We start from the raw sequence: 18,930 nt of genomic DNA, 5'->3' as shown, positions 1-18,930 counted from the left end.
TGGAAAAGTGGGGAAGGGGGAAAATGGAGAGGGAAGGGGGAAAATGGGAAAGGAAAAGTGGGGAAGGGGGAAAATAGAGGAGGAGAAAAAGTGGGGAAGGGGGAGGAGGAAAATGGGGAAGGGAAAAAATGGGGAGGGAAGGGGAGAAATGGGAAAGGAAAAGTGGGGAAGGAGGAAAATAGGGAAGGGGAAAATGGGGAAGGGGGAAAAATGGGGAAGGGGAAGGGGGAAAAATGGGGAAGGGGGAAAAGTGGGGAAAGGGAAAATGGGAGGGAAGGGGAGAAATGGGAAAGGAAAGGTGGGGAAGGAGGGAAATAGGGAAGGAGAAAAAATGGAGGAGGGGAAGGAGGAAAATGGGGAGGGAAGGGGAAGAGTGGAGAAAGGGAGGGGAAAAAATGGGGAAGGAGGGAAAAGTGGGAAGGGAAGAAGAGGAAAATGGAGGAGGGGAAAAAGTGGGGAGGGAAAAGTGGGGAAGAAGGAAAATAGGGATGGAGGAAAGGATGGAGAAGGGGGAAAAATGGGGAGGGAAGGGGAAGAGTGGAGAAAGGGAAGGGAAAGATGGAGAAGGAGGGAAAAGTGGGAAGGGCAAATGGAGAAGGAAGGGGGAAAAGTGGGGAGGGAAGGGAATAATGGAATGGAGGAAAAGCGGAGGGAAGGGGAAGAGGAAAGCGGGGAAAGGGAAGGAGGAAAAGCGTGGAAGAGGAAGGAGGAAAAGCGGGGGAGGAGGAAGGAGGAAAAGCGGGGGAGGAGGAAGGAGGAAAAGCGGGGAAGAGGCAGGAGGAAAAGCGGGGAGGAGGAAGGAGGAAAGCGGGAAGAGGCAGGAGGAAAAGCGGGGGAAGAGGAAGGAGGAGAAGCAGGGAAAGGGAAGGAGAAAAACGGGGAAGAATGGGGAGGGAAAAATGGGGAAAGGGATGGGAAAACTGGAGAAGGAAGAGGAAAAGGCGGGCAGAGAAGGAAGCAGGGCGGGCTTCCTCTTGCTGCGAGGAAGAGGAGGGAGGGGTGAAGTCGGGGCGACGGCCTCCCCCTCCCCCTCCCCTCCCCTCCCTCCCCCCAGATCTACCGGCTGCTGCAGACCTGCTGGGAAGCGGACGCCTCCTTCCGCCCGCCCTTCCGCAACCTCGTCCCCCTCCTCAGGAGCTTCCACGAGAAGTACCGGGCTCAGGCCCCCTCCGTCTTCAGCCTCTGCTGAGCCACGTGGGGGGGGGGACACGCACCCCCCACCCCCCCCTTTGTGCCCCCCCAAACGCCGCCGGGCGCCCCCCCCCCCCCCCCCCCGTCCCGCTGCTCCCCACGGCGCCATGAGGTGAGCGTGGGGCAGAGCAGTGGGGGGTGGGCGTGATCCCCCCCGCCCCCCCCTTTCTCTCCGTGGGACCCCCCGGACCCCCCCACGGCCACGCCGTGTCCCCCTCCCCCCCCCCCCCCAGCCCACCCCAGCGCCTGTCCTCGCCGAACACTGTGAATGAGACTATTTGGGGGGGGGGGTCCCCCCGGATTGACAGCCTTACACACCCACCCCCCCCCCCGCCACCCCCTCGCTGCCTCCTCTTCCTCGGGGAGCTGCCAAAACCCCGCTGGGGGGGGGGGAGGGGGGGGCGCCTTTGGGGACCATGGGGTGCTGGCTCTCCTTCCCGCTAGGATTTGGGGTGCCCACCCCCCCACACACACCCCCTCCCAAAAGATGGGGGTTCAGCAAAAGAATTTGGCACTTTATTGGGGGTTGGGGTCTCCGCTGTGTTTCTGCCCCCCCCCCCCCCCGATTGGGGAGGGGAAGGTCCTCCCCTCCCCCTGCTGTCACCCCACAGCTGGTTTTGGGGTGCCAGAGGGGGCTGGGTGCCCCCCCGAACTGTAAGGGGAGGCCGTTGTTCCCCCCCCCCCCGTTATTTATTGCCTGCTGTTGCCCCCCCCCCCCCCCCACCGCAGAGGTGGGGGGGGGGGGGCGGGGGGGGGCTTTACCCCCCTCCCCACCCCCAGCGGGGGTCGTCTCCCAATAAAGGATGTAACGGTCCCCCCTCCTGTCCAGCCTCGGGGGGGGGGGGCGGTGGGAACCTGGGGACCCCCCTTGGAATGGAGGGCGGGGGGTTGCTGTGGGGCTGGGGTAACTATGGGGGGGGTGTCTCAGGGTCTCTATAGGGCTGGGGTCTCTTGGAGTAGGGGGGTCTTGGGGTTTGTGTAGTGTCTTGGGGGGGGGGGTGTCCCCTGTAGGGGGAGGGGGGATGTCTTGGGGTCTCTATGGGGGGAGGGGAGGTGTCAGGCGTCCCAATAGGGTGGGGGGGGGTGTCTTAGGGTCCGTATAGGGCTGTGGGGGGTGTCTCAGGGGTCCCTATGGGGGGGGGGGGTGTCTCAGGGGTCCCTATAGGGCTGTGGGGGGGGTCTCAGGGTCCTATAGGGTATGGGGGGGGTGACTCGGGTTCCTATAGTGCTGGGGGGGGTGTCTGTGTGTAAGGGGCCCCTATGGGGTGTGTGGGGATGTCTCGGGGTCCCTATAGGGTGTGGGGGGGTGGTGTCAGGGGGTCCTACAGGGTCTCTATAGGGTGGGGGCGGGGTCTCAGGGTCCCTATAGGCCCCCCCCGACTCCTCCCCCCCCCTCCCGCCTGCTGGGGTGAGCGGGGGTCAAGGTCGGGTCGGGTCGCTCAGGGGCGTGGCCCCTGAGAAGCAGCCAATAGAGCGCGGTAACGGCTGGGCTCGTGCGCTTCTGACCAATGAGGAGGCGGCATGCTAATAAGAGGCGTCTCCGTCCAGTAGAGAGTGGCGGTGCTGCCGGCTTGTTTTTTTCGCTCTGCCCAATGAGCGCCTCGGATGCTCCCGCGTGGGCGCGGAAGTGGGCGGGCCAATGAGGCGGCGGCGTATTGAGGCCGCTCTACCCGCCGGCTTCCTCTCGATGGTCCCAGGAGGCGGCGGGTCCCCAAGATGGCGGCGGCGGCGGCGCTTTCCTTAACGGGCGCCGTAACGGCACCGAGCCCGGAGTTACCGGGCCCGGCCCCGGGCCTGGGCCGGGCCCCTGAGGAGGAGCTGCCGCTGCTGGACCCGGCCGAGGTGCGGAGCCGCCTGGAGCGCAGCGCCCGCCAGTTCCGCAACCGGCGGAAGGTGCTGATCCGCGGGCTGCCGGCCGACGTGAGCAACCAGGTGCGGGCCGGGGCCAGCGGGGGGCTGCGGGAGACCGGCCCCGGGCCCGCGGGGGGCTCGGAGGACACCGGCACCGGGCCCGCGGGGCTGAGGGGGAGACTGGGCCCGAGGGAAGTCCGGGCCCGGCCCGGGCCCGCGGGGGGGCTGAGGGCGACCGAGACCGGCCCCGGGCCCGCGGGGGGCTGAGGGGCGACCGAGACCGGCCCCGGGCCCGCGGGGGGGCTGAGGGGCGACCGAGACCGGCCCCGGGCCCGCGGGGGGGCTGAGGGGCGACCGAGACCGGCCCCGGGCCCGCGGGGGGGCTGAGGGGAGCCCGGGCCTGGGGTTTGGGGTAGACCGGGCCCGGTGGGCGGTTCGAGCCCCCCCGGAGCTGGGAGCGGGGTGTAGCGGGGGGGGGGGGGGGCTCAGTGTTTGTGAGGGAGCGAGGGTAAAGCCAAGCCCGGTACCGGCGAGGAGCCGCGATAACGGGTGGGGGCAGCGGGACCGGGCCTGGGATGTGGCTGCTGGAAGCGGGGGGGCGCCCGGGGGGGAGGGTCCTGAACTGCGGCGGCTTCTGCGTCTGGATCTTCGGCTGCTCCTCGGGGCTCCATACCCCCCCCCCTCCCCCCCGACCCCCTTCCCGCTGCCCCCCAACCCCTTCCCGCCTCATCCCTTGAGCAGCTCCTGGGGGAGGAACGGGGGAGCCCCCCGGCACCCCTCAAACCCGGCACCGCTGAACGCGCCTCAGCCCCCCCCCCCCCCGGCGCTCTCCCCGCCCGTGTGTTTAGTTCCCCTTCGCCGTTAATCAGCGTTAATTATCGCTGGGGGCGGGGGCCGAAGGTCTGTAAATCGTTCTGGGAAGGGCAAAGTCCCCAGCCCTGCGGCGACGCCAAGCAACTGGTTTGGAGATGTTTATCTGGGAGGAGGAGGAGGAGGAGGAGCAGCTTCCTCGGGTGGCTTGAAGGGATAAACACCCTCGGGGTGTCAAACTGGGGACGAGGGAGGGGACGCTGCGAGGAGGAGGGTGACGCCGAGGCCGAAGGGCTGGTTTTTGTGCGCTGGGAGGATCCCTGGGGAGTGTCTTGGCTTTGAGTCGCGCCCCTTCCTCTCTCACCCTCCCTCTCTCAAACCCGGGAAGCGTTTGGGGTGACCTGTAGGGATTTAGGGACACCCCCCCCCCCGAGCTTCTCCCTGGAAGCTGACTGGCAGGTTTGGGTTTTTGTTTTTTGTTTTTTTTTTTTTTTTCCCCCCGTTTTTATTGAAATTCCGTCTGTTTGTCCAGGAAATCCACGATCTGCTGAGCGACTACGAGCTGAAATACTGCTTTGTGGACAAATACAAAGGGACCGGTGAGCGAGCTGCGCCGGGGGCAGCGCCGGCGTCTCCGGCGACGCCGAATCCAGCACCGTGACGCCCCCCCCCCCCGCCCCCCCGGTGCCGCATTCGGTGCCTTTGCCGCTGCCGGGAAAGGCAGCGCCTCGTTCGGCGTCGGTTCTGGCGGCTGCGGGGTCTAGAAACCCCCCGGGGGGGCTTTGTACCGGGGGGGGGGGATTTAGAGCCCTTTCCCAATGCCCCCGGGGTGCTTTGCCAAAGCCAGGGGGCTGGATATGGCCCCTCGGGGGGGGGGGGGGGGGGGGGGGGGGGGGGGGGCTGTGCCTGCTGCCGTTATCCCTCCCCAAAACCAGAGAAGGCTGCGCCAGGGGGCTCCTCCGGCCGGGGGGTGGGGGTGGCTGGGAGCTGGGGGCACCGTGGGGGCACCATCCCCGTCCCCGGTGTCCCCATTGTCCCCGGTATCGGGGCCACCTCGCTGCCATTATCCCTCCCGTCCCCAAAACCAGAGAAGGCTGCGCCAGGGCACTCCTGGGGATGGGGGGCTGGGGACCCCTTCCCCGGTGTCCCCCCGTCCCCGGTGTCCCCCCGTCCCCGGTGTCCCCCCGTCCCCGGTGTCCCCGTCCTCGGTGTCCCCCCTTCCCCGGTGTCCCCGTCCCCCGTGTCCCCCCTTCCCAGTGTCCCCATCCCCGGTGTCCCCCTTCCCTCCGCCTCCTCGGGGTGAATTTTCCCCGCGATCGCTCGGGATTGAACCCCGCGCCTCGCCTGTTGTGTCCCGTCCCCACCCCCTACCCCCCCGGCTTCGTGTTTTGGGTGACCCGAGCGCCGCCTCCCCCTCCCCTCCCGCAGCCTTCGTCACCTTGCTCAACGGGGAGCAGGCGGAATCGGCCATCCGGAAATTCCACCGGAGCAAGCTGCGGGAGAAGGAGATCTCGGTGCAGCTGCAGCCCACGGACGCCCCTGCTGTGCATCGCCAACCTCCCCCAGCTCTACACCCAGCAGCAGTTCGAGGAGCTGGTCCGGCCCTTCGGCAACCTGGAGCGCTGCTTCCTGGTGTACAGCGAGAAAACGGGACACTCCAAAGGCTACGGCTTCGTGGAATACATGAAAAAGGACTCGGCGGCGCGCGCCAAGTCGGACCTGCTGGGCCGGCAGCTGGGCACGCGGGCGCTCTACGTGCACTGGACGGACGTCACCCAGCTCACGCCGGAGCTGCTCCACTCCAAGTGCTTGTGCGTCGACAAGCTGCCCCACAGCTACGCCGACCTCGAGGAGCTGCGGCGGGTCTTCTCCGCCGCCTGCGCCCCGGCGTTCTGCCAGGTGAGGGCGGCGGGAGGGGCGGGGGGGGGTTGGAACGCGCTTTTTACCGGGGTTCAGCGCCTCCCGGGGCCAGGGGGGGGGGGTTAACTCCCTTTTTCTGGGGTTCAGCACCTCCTGGGGCCGGGGGGGGGGTTAACTCCCTTTTTTCTGGGGTTCAGCACCTCCTGGGGCTGTGGGGGGGTTTGAACTCGCTTTTTATTGGGGTTCAGCACCTCAGCACCTCCCGGGGCCATGGGGGGGTTTGAACTCGCTTTTTATTGGGGTTCAGTGCCTCCTGGGGTGGTGGTGAGGGTTTAACTCACTTTTTCCCTGGGTTCAACACCTCCCAGGGCAGTGGGGGGGGGGGTTAACTCCCTTTTTTCTGGGGTTCAACACCTCCCGGGGCCGTGGAGTGGTTTGAACTCACTTTTTCCTGGGGTTCAGCACCTCCTGGGGTGGTGGTGAGGGGTTTAACTCGCTTTTTCCCTGGGTTCAGCACCTCCCAGGGCAGTGGGGGGGGGTTTAACTCCCTTTTTACCAGGGTTCAGCGCCTCCTGGGGCCGTGGAGCAGTTTGAACTTGCTTTTTATTGGGGTTCAGCACCTCCTGGGGCAGTGAGAGGGGTTTGAACTCACTTTTTCCCGGGGTTCAGCACCTCCCAGGGCAGCGTGGGGGGGGTTAACTCGCTTTTTATTGGGTTTCAGAGCCTCCCAGGGTGGTCGTGGGGGGTTTAACTCCCTTTTTACCAGGGTTCAGTGCCTCCTGGGGCCGTGGAGCAGTTTGAACTTGCTTTTTATTGGGGTTCAGCACCTCCCGGGGCCGTGGGGGGGTTTAACTCGCTTTTATTGGGGTTCAGCACCTCCTGGGGCAGCGTGTGTGTGGGGGGATATTAACTCCCTTTTTACTGGGGTTCAGCACCTCCCTGTGTCGCAAACGGTAAGAAGAACTCGTCTACACGCAGTCAGATCAGCAGGGACGCCCTTTGTTACCCCCCCCCCCCGGGGACGCGGGACCCTTCCCAAAGGTGTCCCCCGCACCTCGCAGTCAGCCCGGATTGGTTTGTTCAGGTCACCCGTAGCTGATTTGGACGATCCGTCTTTAATTTCATCCTCTCGATGACTGCGCCGCTTCTCTCGCCTCCGATGCGAATTCGGGCGCAGCCTCTGTCGTGGCCTCGTGGCGTTCCCCTGGAGCAGGGGGTGGGTGGTCCGTGAGCCGGGGGTCTCGCCGCTCCCCGAATGGACCGTGTCTGGTCAGGGAACACGTCCTGGGCTCGTGGCTCGTGGCTCGTCCCTGCTTTGGTCGGGGTTCAAAGGGGACGCCCCGCGGGTGCCAGCTCCGGGCCTGCCCCGGAGGCGTCCTGGAGGGCAGCGCGTGATCCTCGATTCCGCCCGCGAGCGGGTCGCGGGTCAACCAGCACCTCGGGGCTGGGATTTCACGGGGATGTCCCGGCAGCATCGGCAACGCAGGCGGCGTTTTGTATTGGATCGTTGATTCCATTTGAGGCTTATTTTCCCAATATAATCATGAGTCTCTCCTACTAAAATCTGCTCATGGGAATAATCCTTGATAGTCCAATCTGGATGGGAAAAGGAAGGGGATTTCCAAGCAGTATCCTAAAATCCAGTAGTTAGAATTCTTGGTGTCCCAATCCAGATGGGAAAAGAAAGGGGATTTCCAAGCAGTACACTAGAAGCCATCCATGGGAATTCTTGGTATTCCAATCCAGATGGGAAAAGGAAGGGGATTTCCACGCAGTATCCTAAAATCCACTAGTTAGTTCTTGGTATTCCAATCCAGATGGGAAAAGGAAGAGGATTTCCAAGCAGTATCCTGAAATCCACTAGTTAGAATCCTTGATAGTCCAATCCAGATGGGAAAAGGGAAGGGATTTCTAAGCAGTATCCTAAAATCCACTAGTTAGAATCCTTGATATCCCAATCCAGATGGGAAAAGGAAGGGGATTTCCAAGCAGTACACTAGAAGCCACCCATGGGAATTCTTGGTATTCCAATCCAGATGGGAAAAGGAAGGGGATTTCCACACAGTATCCTAAAATCCACTAGTTAGAATCCTTGATATCCCAATCCAGATGGGAAAAGGGAAGGGATTTCCAAGCAGTATCCCAAAATCCTAATCTGGCGCTGCGAGGGGGCGGCGCCGCGGGGCGCGACGCCCTCGCTGGTGCCGGCTCACCCCCCTTTTGGCCCCCCCCTCCCCCCAGCTGGCCTACGGCAGGACGGGCAGCTGAAGGGCTTCGCCGTCCTGGAGTACGACTCGGCGGCGGCGGGCGGAGCTGGTCCAAGGAGCCACCGACGGGCTGCAGCTCGCCGGGAACCACGTCCGCGTCTCCTTCTGCGCCCCCGGCCCGCCCGGCCGCAGCATGCTGGCCGCCCTCATAGCCGCGCAGGCCACGGTGAGGCTCGTCCCTCCTCCTCCTCCTCCTCCCCACGCGGTTTGCCAGGCCCTGCCAAGGCCGGGTGTCCCGCCGGGAGCGGGCTGTGGCGGCGCGGCCGGCGCGGTTCCCTGCGGAGCGGCCGGCTGTGGCCTGGAGCTCCCGCTGCTGGGAACCCCCGGTGCTCCCGGGCGTGGATTGGTCCAGCAAATGGGAGCTGGGAATCTTGCTGGGAGCTGGGAATCTTGCTGGGAGCTGGGAATCTTGCTGGGAACTGGGCATCACCAGTGCTCACGGGCATGGATTGGTCCAGCAAATGAGAACTGGGAATCTTGCTGGGAACTGGGAATCTTGCTGGGAGCTGGGAATCTTGCTGGGAACTGGGCATCACCAGTACTCGTGGGCGTGGATTGGTCCAGCAAATGGAGCTGGGAATCTCGCTGGGAACTGGGAATCTCGCTGGGAACTGGGAATCTCGCTGGGAACTGGGTATCACCAGTGCTCCTGAGCACGGATTGGTCCAGCAAATGGGAACTGGGAGTCTTGCTGGGGACTGGGAAACTCATTAGGAACCGGGAATCCTGCTGGGAATCTCGCTGGGAACTGGGCTTTGCTGGTGCTCCTGGGCATGGATTGGTCCAGCAAATGGGAACTGGGAATCTTGCTGGGAACTGGGAATGTCACTGGGAACTGGGCATCACTAGTGCTCCTGGGCGCAGATTGGTCCAGCAAATGGGAGCTGGGAATCTCGCTGGGAGCTGGGAATGTCACTAGGAACTGGGAATCCCGCTGGGAATCCATGCTGGTTTGGAGAGCCGAAGGGCAAATCCAGGATCGTGGGGGGCAGCCTCAAAGCCGCTTGTCTTGCTTGTAACACGCTGGTTTTGGGGTTTTTCAGGCGCTGAATCGCGGGAAAGGGCTCCTTCCCGAGCCCAACATCCTCCAAATTCTCAGCAGCCTGGGAAATCCCGCTTCCCTCCAGCTGCTGCTCCACCCGCTGCTCCACGGGGGAAAACAGGGTAAGGCCGAGCGCCGGGCGGCGGCCGGGGGCTGCCTGCGGGGGCGGGGGGGGGGGTTCGTCCTCCATTCCTCCGGCTTCTCCTCCCTCCAGGAATCCTCGGCGCCGCTCCCTCCGTGCCGCTGGTGACGGCCCCGGCCCTTTCACGGCTCTTCTCCAGCTCGCGCTGCAGAACCCGAGCCCGGCGCCGCAGGTAGGACCGACCGCCAGGCGCGCCGGGCCCCCCCAAAGCCCAGCGCCGCCGCTGCGCGGAGCCTCCTGCCTCCCGACCAGCTCCCGAACCTCCTGAGGAGCAAGGGCAGGGGAGCAGAGAGAGGATTCAAGCGAGAGGATTCAAGCTCCCGCCGCGCCTCTCCGACCGCCCCCCATCGCTTTTTTTCTCCTCTTTCTGAGGCGTTTTCCTGCCTTTTTGGTTTTCCTGCTGCTTTCTGCCTCGCTGGGGAGCAAACTGTTCCTGCAGACCCGGGTCTGGGCACGAGGCAGAACCAAACCCTCTGCCCTGGCAGCGGTAGGAGGCGGCCGGCGCGGTTACCGCGGCGGTGCCGAGCCGGAGCGCCGCGACGCCGCCTCCCCTGCGTCCGCCTTCCCGCCCTTACGACCGCGGCGAGGCGGCTGGCGGTGACACCGGTCACCCCAGTGACTCTGGAGCCGCCTTCCTCAGAGATGCGGCTCCAACTGGGAGCCCGGAGGACCCCGGGGCTCCGGCTCCTCGGCTCGCTGCCGCCATCGAGGGGAGCCCCCATCCCTCCCGGGCTCCCCGACAGCTCGCCGGCTCGGCAGCGCCGGGCTGGAGGCGTCGGCTCCTTCCTCCCGGCGCCGACGGAGCGGTTGGAACCAAAATTGGTGCCGAACCGTGGCGGGGAGCGTCTCCCCCCGTGTTGTTTCTGGTATTGGCTGCGGTGAAGCGGCAGCCGGGTCTCTCTCTCTCCGCGCCTGCACCGGGATTTTGTGCCGGCGGCCGCGATTCGGGGCTTCCTCGCGCCGCCGTCCCGCGGGCACCGGGGTTTTCCGGCGCCGCCGGATCCGCCACGCGGCGTCAACCTCAAACCCCCCCCCCCACCACCTCTGTCGTTCGCAGAAACCGGGGATCCTGGGCGACTCGCCGCTGAGCTCCCTGCCCCCCGGCGCCCTGGGGCTGGCCCCCGCGCCGGCGCAGCCCCCCGGCCAGCTCCTGGCAGAGCTGCCCTCAGGTAACGCCCGCCGCCGCGGCACGCCCCGAGCCGGCCCTCGCTTTGCGGGGAGGGAGCAGGCTCACCGGGCCGGAACCGAGGCGGTGGGGGGCTGGATGCCGGTGTCACCCCTCTCCTGTCTCCCGCAGGCGGCCCCTTGCCCGGGGACATGGCCCAGGGCCACGTCAAGTCCCCGCTTTTGCCTTCCGGGAACGTCCCCCTGGCGGCTTCTTTCCTGGGAGTCGACCGGGAGAACGCGGCGCTGGCGACGCCGGTGCCTCAGCTCACCCCGCCCGCCGTCACCCCCCCGGCTCTGCCGGGCCTCCCCGCCGCCGCCTCCGTGTTGGGCTCCGTCCTCGGCGGCCGGCAGAAGCCGAAGCAGAGCGAGAGCGGGGCTCCCGCCGCCGCCGCCGGGGGTAAGGGGCTCCCGCCGCCGCCGCGCGCTCCGGGCCCTCACCACACGCCCTCCGACGGGGGGTTGGGGCTGGGATTTGTGCCCAGGGCCCCCAGGAGCCCCCCAGGGAGCCCCCAGGCCCCTCAAGGAGCCACCTGAGGCCCCCAGGCCCCTTGAAGGGCCACCCAGGCCCCTTGAGGAGCCACCCAAGCCCCCCAGGGAGCCCCCCCAGGCCCCTTGAGGAGCTGCTTGAGCCCCCCCAGGCCCCTTGAGGAGTCGCTTGAGCCCCCCCAGGCCCCTCGAGGACCCCCCCAGGGAGCTCCTAGGCCCTTCAAGGAGCCACCCGAGCCCCCCAGGGAGCCCCCAGGCCCCTTGGAAGAATGTCCTGAGCCCCCCAAGCCCCTTGAGGAGCCACTCAAGCCTCCCAGGGAGCCCCCCCCAGGCCCCTTGAGGAGCCACCTGAGCCCCCCAGGCCCCTTGAGGAGCCACTTGAGCCCCCCAGGCCCCTTGAGGAGCCCTCTGAGCCCCCCCCCCGGTGTTTCTCCCGCAGGTCTCGCTCCTGGGGGAGCCCCCCAAGGACTTCAAGATTCCTCTCAACCCCTACCTGAACCTGCACAGCCTCTTGCCGGCCAACAGCCTGGGGGGTGAGCGCCCGCCCCGCTCCGGGCCCAGAAGCCAGGAGAATCCGGCCCGTTTCGGGGGGATTTCTTCCTCCTTGACGACTCTTTGCTTTCTCAGGCGCCGCCAGCAAAGGGTTTAACCTGAAAACCGGCGTTTTGGGGAGCGTCTCCGCCCCCCGGCTCTCCCAGCCCTCCCTGGCCGACCCCCTCCTACCCTCGCCCGGGCTGGCCGGGGACAGCTACGCCTTTGATTTCCAGCCGGTGGGTGCACTGGGGGGGGATTGGGGGGGGGGTTAGAAGGTTTTTGGGGGGTAATGGAGCTGGAGCAGCCCCTCTAACCTGTCTTCTCTCCGGGGAAAGGAGTTGGGCTCCCGGATTTACCCCCAGACGAGAGACCCCGCTGGGCCCATCCTGGGGGGCTTCGGGCCCAGTAGGCACAAGGTAAAAAAGAACTCCCCAGAGAGACAGTGGGGAGCCCCCCACCCTGGTTTGGGGGGGGTCCCCGGTTGTCACCCACAGCCTTCCCTCCCCTTCCAGCTCTCCTCGTCCCCGGGGTTCGACCGAGGGGGTTTGGGGCCGCCCCTGCCCCCCTTTTACTCAGGATCCCCCAGTTCCTACTTCACCAGTGGCCTTCAGGCTGGGCTCAAGCAGAGTCACCTCAACAAGGTGAGACGCCCCCCGCCCCCCCCTTATGTCCCCAAGGACTGGGGACACCCCCCCTGCCCGGCCCCCCCCCTAACTCCCCCCCCCTTTGCCCCCCTCCAAGGCCGTCGGGATGCCTCCGGCGGGCCCCGCAGACACCGTCCTCGCCTTGGGACCCCCCAGCCACTCGCACAGCTCCCACCCAAAGGTAAGAAACCCCCCCCAAAAACCATGAAACTCCCCCAACCCCCCCCCAAAAACCATGAAACTCCCCCAACCCCCCAAAAAAACATGGAACTCCCCCAAACCCCACACTGACGCCCCTGAAACCCCCTAAAACTCCCCCAAACCCCACACTGACCCCTAGAAAACCCCCCCCCAAACTATCCTGAACTCCCCAGACCCCCCCAAACTATCCTGAACTCCCCAGACCCCCCCGAAACTCCCCCAAACCCCACACTGACACCTGAAAACCCCCAAAACTTGCCTAAGCCCCACATTGACCCCCAAAACTCTCCCAAACCTGCCTTGACGACCCTGAACCCCACACTGACCCCTAGAAAACCCCACCAAACTCTCCTGAACCCCCCCAGACGCCCCCCAAAACTATCCTGAACTCCCCAGACCCCCAAAAAACTCTCCAAACCCCACACCACCCCACAAAAACCCCCCAAAAAACTCTCCCAAATTCCACAAAAACCCCCCAAAATCCCCCCAAACCCCACACTGACCCCCAGAAAATCCCCCAAACTCCACACCACCCCTCCAAAACCCCCCGAAAGTCCCACAAAAAACCCCAACCCCCCCCTTTTTGTGTTTTTTCTCTCTCTCAGACCCCCGTGGGTGGCCAGAAACGAGCCTTCTCCCACCTCCTGCCCTCCCCGGAGCCCAGCCCCGAGGGCTGCTACGTGGGGCAGCAATCCCAGGGCCTGGGGGGCCACTACGCCGACTCCTACCTGAAGCGAAGCGGATATTTTAGGGGACCCCCCCCCCAGAATCTCCCCCCCACCCCCCCCCCCCCCCATGTAAATCTTGTACAAATGTGGGTTGGTTTTATTTTTTTTTTTTAACGTTTGGTCCTTTTTTGATTCTTTTGGGAGGGTTTTAAAGCGACGGGAAAGACTTGACCCCCACCTCGCCGGAGAACGGGGAGGGGGGGGTCTTGTTGCAGAGCCCCCCCCCCCCCAGTGCCGTAAGGGGGTCCCTGAGTGCCCCCCCCCCCAGCAGTAACTGGGAGCTGCGTGTGTGTGTGTGTGCGTTCCCCCCAAAACACGTGCTCCCCGCCCTTAACCCGCTGCTGGGGGAGGGGAACTGGGGGGGCTCCCTGGCCCTGGGGGGGGTGCACATGGCCTTGGCCCCCCCCAGCCCCCCGCTTCCCTCCCGGGGGGGGGGTCCTGAGCTGAGCTGGGCACCTCGCCGCCCCCCCCCCCCCCTCCTCTCCTCGACATTTCACTCGTGGGGGCTTTTTTTTGTGGTTTTGTTGGGTTGGGTTTTGGTTTTTTTTAAAGGCTGGAGCTGTGAGATTTTACACTTTTTTGGGGGTAAAAGTTGCCTTTTTACTTTTAATGCTTGTTTTTATTGCCTTTTTTTATTTTTTTAAAAAATAGGGGAAAAAACACCCCAAGGTTCCTCCCTTCCTGGCTGGGGAGCAGGGGTGCCTTTGCCTTCCCCCCCCGCCCTGGTTTGGGGGGACACAGGCCCCCAGCAGGCGCTTTTGGGGGGGGGTTGTCCCTGCCCTCTGTTCTCTTCCCTCTTCCCTCCCTCTTTTTTGGGGGGGTTTCCTGGGTTTTGAGTTGTTGCCCTGTTTCTACTGTCGATGCTGTCTGGTTTGCTGTATGGGGGGGGGGGGTGTCTGTGTGCCCCCCACCCCCCGCCAAACCTCCCCCTCCCCAAAGTAAAGCTATATTTATATCGCCTCACCCCTCCCCCCTTTTTATTATGGTCGTCGTTGTTATCCCTAAGGAGGTGCCCCCGCTCTTAATTTGGGGGAGCCCCCCCCACCTCCCTCTCCTGTCCCCCTAGCTTGCTCCAAGGCCAAGCAGGGGCTGGGATGTCCTTGGGGGGGGGGGTATGTGCCCCCGTGCAAGGGGGTTCCTCTGCTTCTGGGGTGATGTTTCCTCCCCCCCCCCTTCCCTTCATATGTGGGCCCCCCTCCCCATTTGGGGGGGTCCTTTGTGCTCCCTCCTCATGCAAGGAGCCCACCCACCCCCAATTACACGGGGTCCCCTGGAGGTGTCCACCTGCGATGAGAGGGGTCTTCTGCGTCGTGCTGGGGTCCCCCCCAATGCGAGGGGCTCCTGGGTCCCCCCCAGTGGGAGGGTGCCCCCCCCCCGGGGAAGGTTCAATGGGGCGGTTCAATGACCAGCGCCGCGGCGGGCACTAGGACCAGCGCGGCTCCCTTCAGGCCTCGGCGGTCACGTGTCGCCTGTCATGGCGGCCTCCATGGCGGCGGCCACCGGCGGCTCCGTGACGCGGCGGCTGCTGCGGGGAGCGGTGCGGGGGCCTCGGCGGGGGGCGGCGGCGGCGGCGCCGCGGCGGAGGAACCGGAGGCCGCCGTGTGGGTACCGGGGCGGGCCCGGGGCGGCGGGACGGGCACCGGGAGGGGTCCCGGTGCTGACTCCCGGTGTCCCGTGTCCCGTTCCCGCCCCCCAGGGTGAACGTCGTCTTCGTGGACCGGACGGGGTCGTCACGTCCCGGTGCAGGGCCGCGTCGGGGACAACGTGCTGCACTTGGCGCAGCGGCACGGGCTGGAGCTGGAGGGTCGGTACCGGCACCGCGGCGGCACCGGGAACCGGGGGGTGGGAGGGAGGGGGGGGGGGTCCCGGTACCGTGAGGGGGGGTCCCGGTGCTGAGCGGGGGCGGTCCCGCAGGCGCCTGCGAGGCCTCCCTGGCTTGTTCCACTTGCCACGTCTATGTCAGCGCCCCCCCACCTCGACCGGCTCCCGGCTCCCGACGAGCGGTAACGGCCCCCCCCGGGGTCGTCCCCCCCCCGATCCCCGCTGGCTTCTGGGGACCCCCGGAGACTCCTGACCCCCTCCCAGGACCCCAGCAAACCCCTGGGGGCTCCTAATTACCCCCCCCGCACCCCCCCCGAGACCACCCTGAACCCCCCCCCAGGGACCACAGCCCCACCCAGAGACCACCCTGACCCCCCCCCCCCCGCACCCCCCCAAGGACCACAGCCCCTCTAGAGACCACCCTGACCCCCCCCCCCCCGCACCCCCCAAGGACCACAGCCCCTCTAGAGACCGCCCTGACCCCCCCCCCCGCACCCCCCCAAGGACCACAGCCCCTCTAGAGACCACCCTGACCCCCCCCCCCGCACCCCCCCAAGGACCACAGCCCCTCTAGAGACCACCCTGACCCCCCCCCGCACCCCCCAAGGACCACAGCCCCTCTAGAGACCACCCTGACCCCCCCCAAGGCACCACAGCCCCCCCCCCCCGCTTCCCCCCGAGACCACCCTGAACCCCCCCAGGGACCACAGCCTCCACTCAGGGACCACCTTGACCCCTCCAAGGGACCACCCCTGCCCCCCCCCCCCCCCCAACGACCCCAGCCCCCCCCCAGGGATCACCCTGACCCCCCCAAGGCACCACAGCCCCCCCCAAGACCCCCCGTGTGTGTCCCCCAGCCCCCTTAACCCCCTTAACCCCCCTATCCCACCCCCCCCAGCCCCCCACTCTCCCCATGAAACCCACCTCCCCGACTCCCCATGACCCTGGGGGACCCCCACTGTTTTTCTGCGACACCCCCCCCCCAAATTTTTGTGCCCCCCCCCCCCCCCAGGGAAGAGGACCTGCTGGACCAGGCCCCGCTGCTGCAGGAGAACTCCCGCCTGGGCTGCCAGGTCCTGCTGACGCCGGCGCTGGAGGGGGCCCAGTTCACCCTCCCCCGCGTCACCCGCAACTTCTACGTGGACGGGCACGTCCCCAAACCCCACTGACAACGGGGGGGGGGGACCCCAGGCTGAACGACCCCCCCCCCCAGCGGGATACACCCCCCCCAAGCGGGACAAACACCCCCCCGCAAAGCAGGACACGGCGGGGACCCCCCCGAGCTGGGGGGAGGCGCTGCGGGACGGTGACGGTGGCAGCAGAGCCGGGGGGGTGGGGGGTGATTCTGGGGGGGGGGTGACACTGGGCTCTGCCCCCCCCTCCCCCCCCCCCCAACTTATTTTGGGGGGGTTGGGATTTGGGGTAATGAGCGTTGCGGTTCGTTAAGAATAAATGTCGTCTGAGTGGTGCTCGGGGTGCATCTGGGGGGGGTCGGGGTCCCTCGGGGGGGGTCAGAGTGCCTTTGGGGGGGTTGGGGTGCCTTTGGGGGGGTCAGGGTGTCTTGAGGGGGGGTCGGGGTGTCTTGAGGGGGGGTCAGGGTGCCTTTGGGGGCGTCAGGGTGTCTTGAGGGGGGGTCGGGGTGTCTTGAGGGGGGGTCAGGGTGCCTTTGGGGGGGTCAGGGTCCATCTGGGGGGGGGTCAGGGCCACCCCCCCGCCCTCAGTGGGGATGATTTGAGCCGGGGGTGATTTGGGGAGGGGATTTGGGGGGACCCTTTGGGATCAGCTGGGTCCTGGGGGGGGGGGGGGGGGTACGGAGAGCGTGTGGGGCGTGAATCCCCACCCCCCACCCCGTGGGTGCTGCCCCATCCGGGGGGGGGGGGGGCCTCTGTACCCCATAAGGGGGTCCTACCCATCCTGGGGGGTCCCTGCCCCATGTTGGGTCGTGCCCTGCTGCGGAGGGGGGGGTTCTGCCCCCCTATAGGGTCCTGCTCCACTTTGGGGGGGGGGGTCTGCCCCACCATGGGAGTCCCTGTCCTGGGGGGGGGGTTCTGCCCCCCTATAGGGTCCTGCTCCTCTTGGGGGGGGGTCCTGCTCCACCCTGGGGGTCCCTGCCCTGTCCGGGGGGGGGGGGGTCCCGCCCCCATCTGGTGTCCTGCCGCACCCAGGGGGTCCCTGCCCCGTGCCGGGCGTCCCTGCCCCGGTTCCCCGACCCCCCCCCGCCCCCGGCTGCCCCCGCCCCCGCGCAGCTGGAGCCGGTTTAGGGCCGGGCCCGGTGCCGGTGCCGGTGCCGGTGATGGCGGAGCAGCTCTTCCTGGAGGGGCAGCCCCCCGACTTCTCGCTGCTCCAGCGGCTGCTCTGCCTCGACCCCGAGCCCGAGCCCTGCCGGCCCCTCCTGCCGCCCCCCAGCCCCGGGGGGGGCGCGACCGGCGGCCCCCGAGCCCGCAGGTGGGAACCGGGAGGACCGGGGGTGGTCCCACCGCGGGGGGAACCGGGAGAAGCAGGGGTGATCCCACCGGGGGGGGGGGGGGGGGGGAAACAGGGACCGGGGGGGATCTGGGGCTGGGGAGGGTCCCACCGTGAGGGGACGGGGATGGGGACGGGGACGGGGACGGGGACCGGGGAGGGGGGAACGGGGGAACGGGGGAACCGGGACGGGGGATGGTCCCACCGGGGCGTGAACCGGGAGGACCGGGGATGATCCCACCGGGGGAGGGGAACCGGGACCGGGAGGGGGAACTGGGGCCAGGGAGGGGGGGAACGGGGGGAACCGGGACCGGGGGTGGTCCCACCGGGGGTGAGGAGAACCGGGAGAACCAGGGACGGTCCCACCGGGGCGTGAACCGGGAGGACCGGAGATGATCCCACCGTGGGGGGAACTGGGAGCCCCGGGACTGGGGATGGTCCCACTGGGGGGGGAACTGGGAGAACCAGGGATGGTCCCACCGGGAGCACCGGGACCGGGGATGGTCCCACCGAGGGGAGCCGAGAGGACCGGGACCGGGGACGGTCCGGCCAGGCCGGGGAGCAGGGACCGGGGATGAACCGGGAGAACAGGGGATGGTCCCACCGGGAGGGAACCGGGACCGGGGATGGTGCCGCCGGGGGGGAACGGGGAGGAGCGGGAATGGCCAAACCGGGGGGGAACCGGGAGCCCCGGGCCCGGGGCTGGCTCAGCCGGGGGGAGCCGGGTGTCCCCGTGCAGCCCCTTGGGGAGGAGTGGGGGGGTCTCCACCCCCTCCCGCCCCCTAACGGCAGCCCCCCCGGGCAGGAGCGGGGTCCCGGAGTCCCCCCCGGGGCCCTGGAGCCCCCCGGCCCCCCCCGGGGAGGGTCTCACCTTCCTGCAGGAGACGGCGCGGCTGCTGCCCCCCCCCGAGACCCCCCCGGCGCCCCCCGCCGCCCCCCCGGAGCACCCCGGGCTCCCCCCGGCCCCCACCAGCGGCCCCGACGCCCTCAGCCTCATCAGCCTCCAGTGCCGGCACCTGGCTGGCGGCACCGGTAACGGCACCGGTAACGGCACCAGTAACGGCACCAGTAACGGCAGTGGCACTGGTAATGGCACCGGTAGTGGTAGTGGCACCAGCAATGGCATCAGTAACGGCACTGGTAACAGCACTGGTAATGGCAGTGACTCCAGTAACGGCAGTGACACCAGTAGCATCAGTGGCACCAGCAATGCCATTGGTAATGGCAGTGACACCAGTAACGGCACAAGCAACGGCACCAATAACAGCAGTGGCACCAGTAATGGCATCGATAATGGCACTGGTAGCAGCACTGGTAACGGCAGTGGCACCAGCAACGGCACCAATAACGGCAGTGGCACCGGTAATGGCATTGGTAATGGCACCGGTAATGGCAGTGACACCAGTAATGGCACCAGTAACGGCAGTGGCACCAGTAATGGCATCGGTAACGGCACCGGTAGCGGCCGCGGGCGGCGGCGCAAGCAGGCAGCCCCCCAGCGCGGCGCCGAGCCCCGGGACCCCTCTTTCCGTGGGGTGACCCTCCGCATGCGCCTGGGCCTCCCCGCCGGCAGCGCCGAAGGCTGCCGCCTCTTCATCACCGCCCGCGGCGGCAGGTACCGGGCCTTGGCCCTGCCGTCCGTCTGTCCGGCACACCCCTGGGCACCTCACGTGCTCCGTCTGTCTGTCCGGCGCACCCCTGGGTGACTCGCACTGCTCCGTCC

The 18,930-nt window shown here is 67.1% G+C and overlaps 2 protein-coding genes across 2 annotated transcripts; both read left to right on the top strand.

Moving 5' to 3' along the window:
* Positions 1-2,907: 2,907 nt before the first annotated feature.
* On the top strand, positions 2,908-13,989 carry RAVER1 (ribonucleoprotein, PTB binding 1). The gene is given in 17 exon segments (XM_086478828.1): positions 2,908-3,123; positions 4,385-4,451; positions 5,281-5,390; positions 5,392-5,769; positions 7,968-8,012; positions 8,014-8,145; positions 9,023-9,143; positions 9,236-9,283; positions 9,286-9,335; positions 10,221-10,332; positions 10,461-10,651; positions 11,256-11,349; positions 11,444-11,586; positions 11,686-11,991; positions 12,092-12,175; positions 12,801-12,992; positions 13,930-13,989. Coding segments are annotated over 17 exon segments (2,349 nt in total).
* Positions 13,990-14,397: 408 nt separating this feature from the next.
* FDX2 (ferredoxin 2) lies at positions 14,398-16,010 on the top strand. The gene is given in 7 exon segments (XM_086478925.1): positions 14,398-14,481; positions 14,484-14,524; positions 14,620-14,644; positions 14,646-14,727; positions 14,838-14,887; positions 14,889-14,926; positions 15,757-16,010. Coding segments are annotated over 7 exon segments (477 nt in total). The 3' UTR covers positions 15,914-16,010.
* Positions 16,011-18,930: the final 2,920 nt, after the last annotated feature.

Source organism: Leptosomus discolor, chromosome 28, assembly GCF_034619465.1.
Source record: "Leptosomus discolor isolate bLepDis1 chromosome 28, bLepDis1.hap2, whole genome shotgun sequence".
Taxonomy (NCBI): domain Eukaryota; kingdom Metazoa; phylum Chordata; class Aves; order Leptosomiformes; family Leptosomidae; genus Leptosomus; species Leptosomus discolor.
This window is presented reverse-complemented; position numbering and strand designations above follow the sequence as displayed.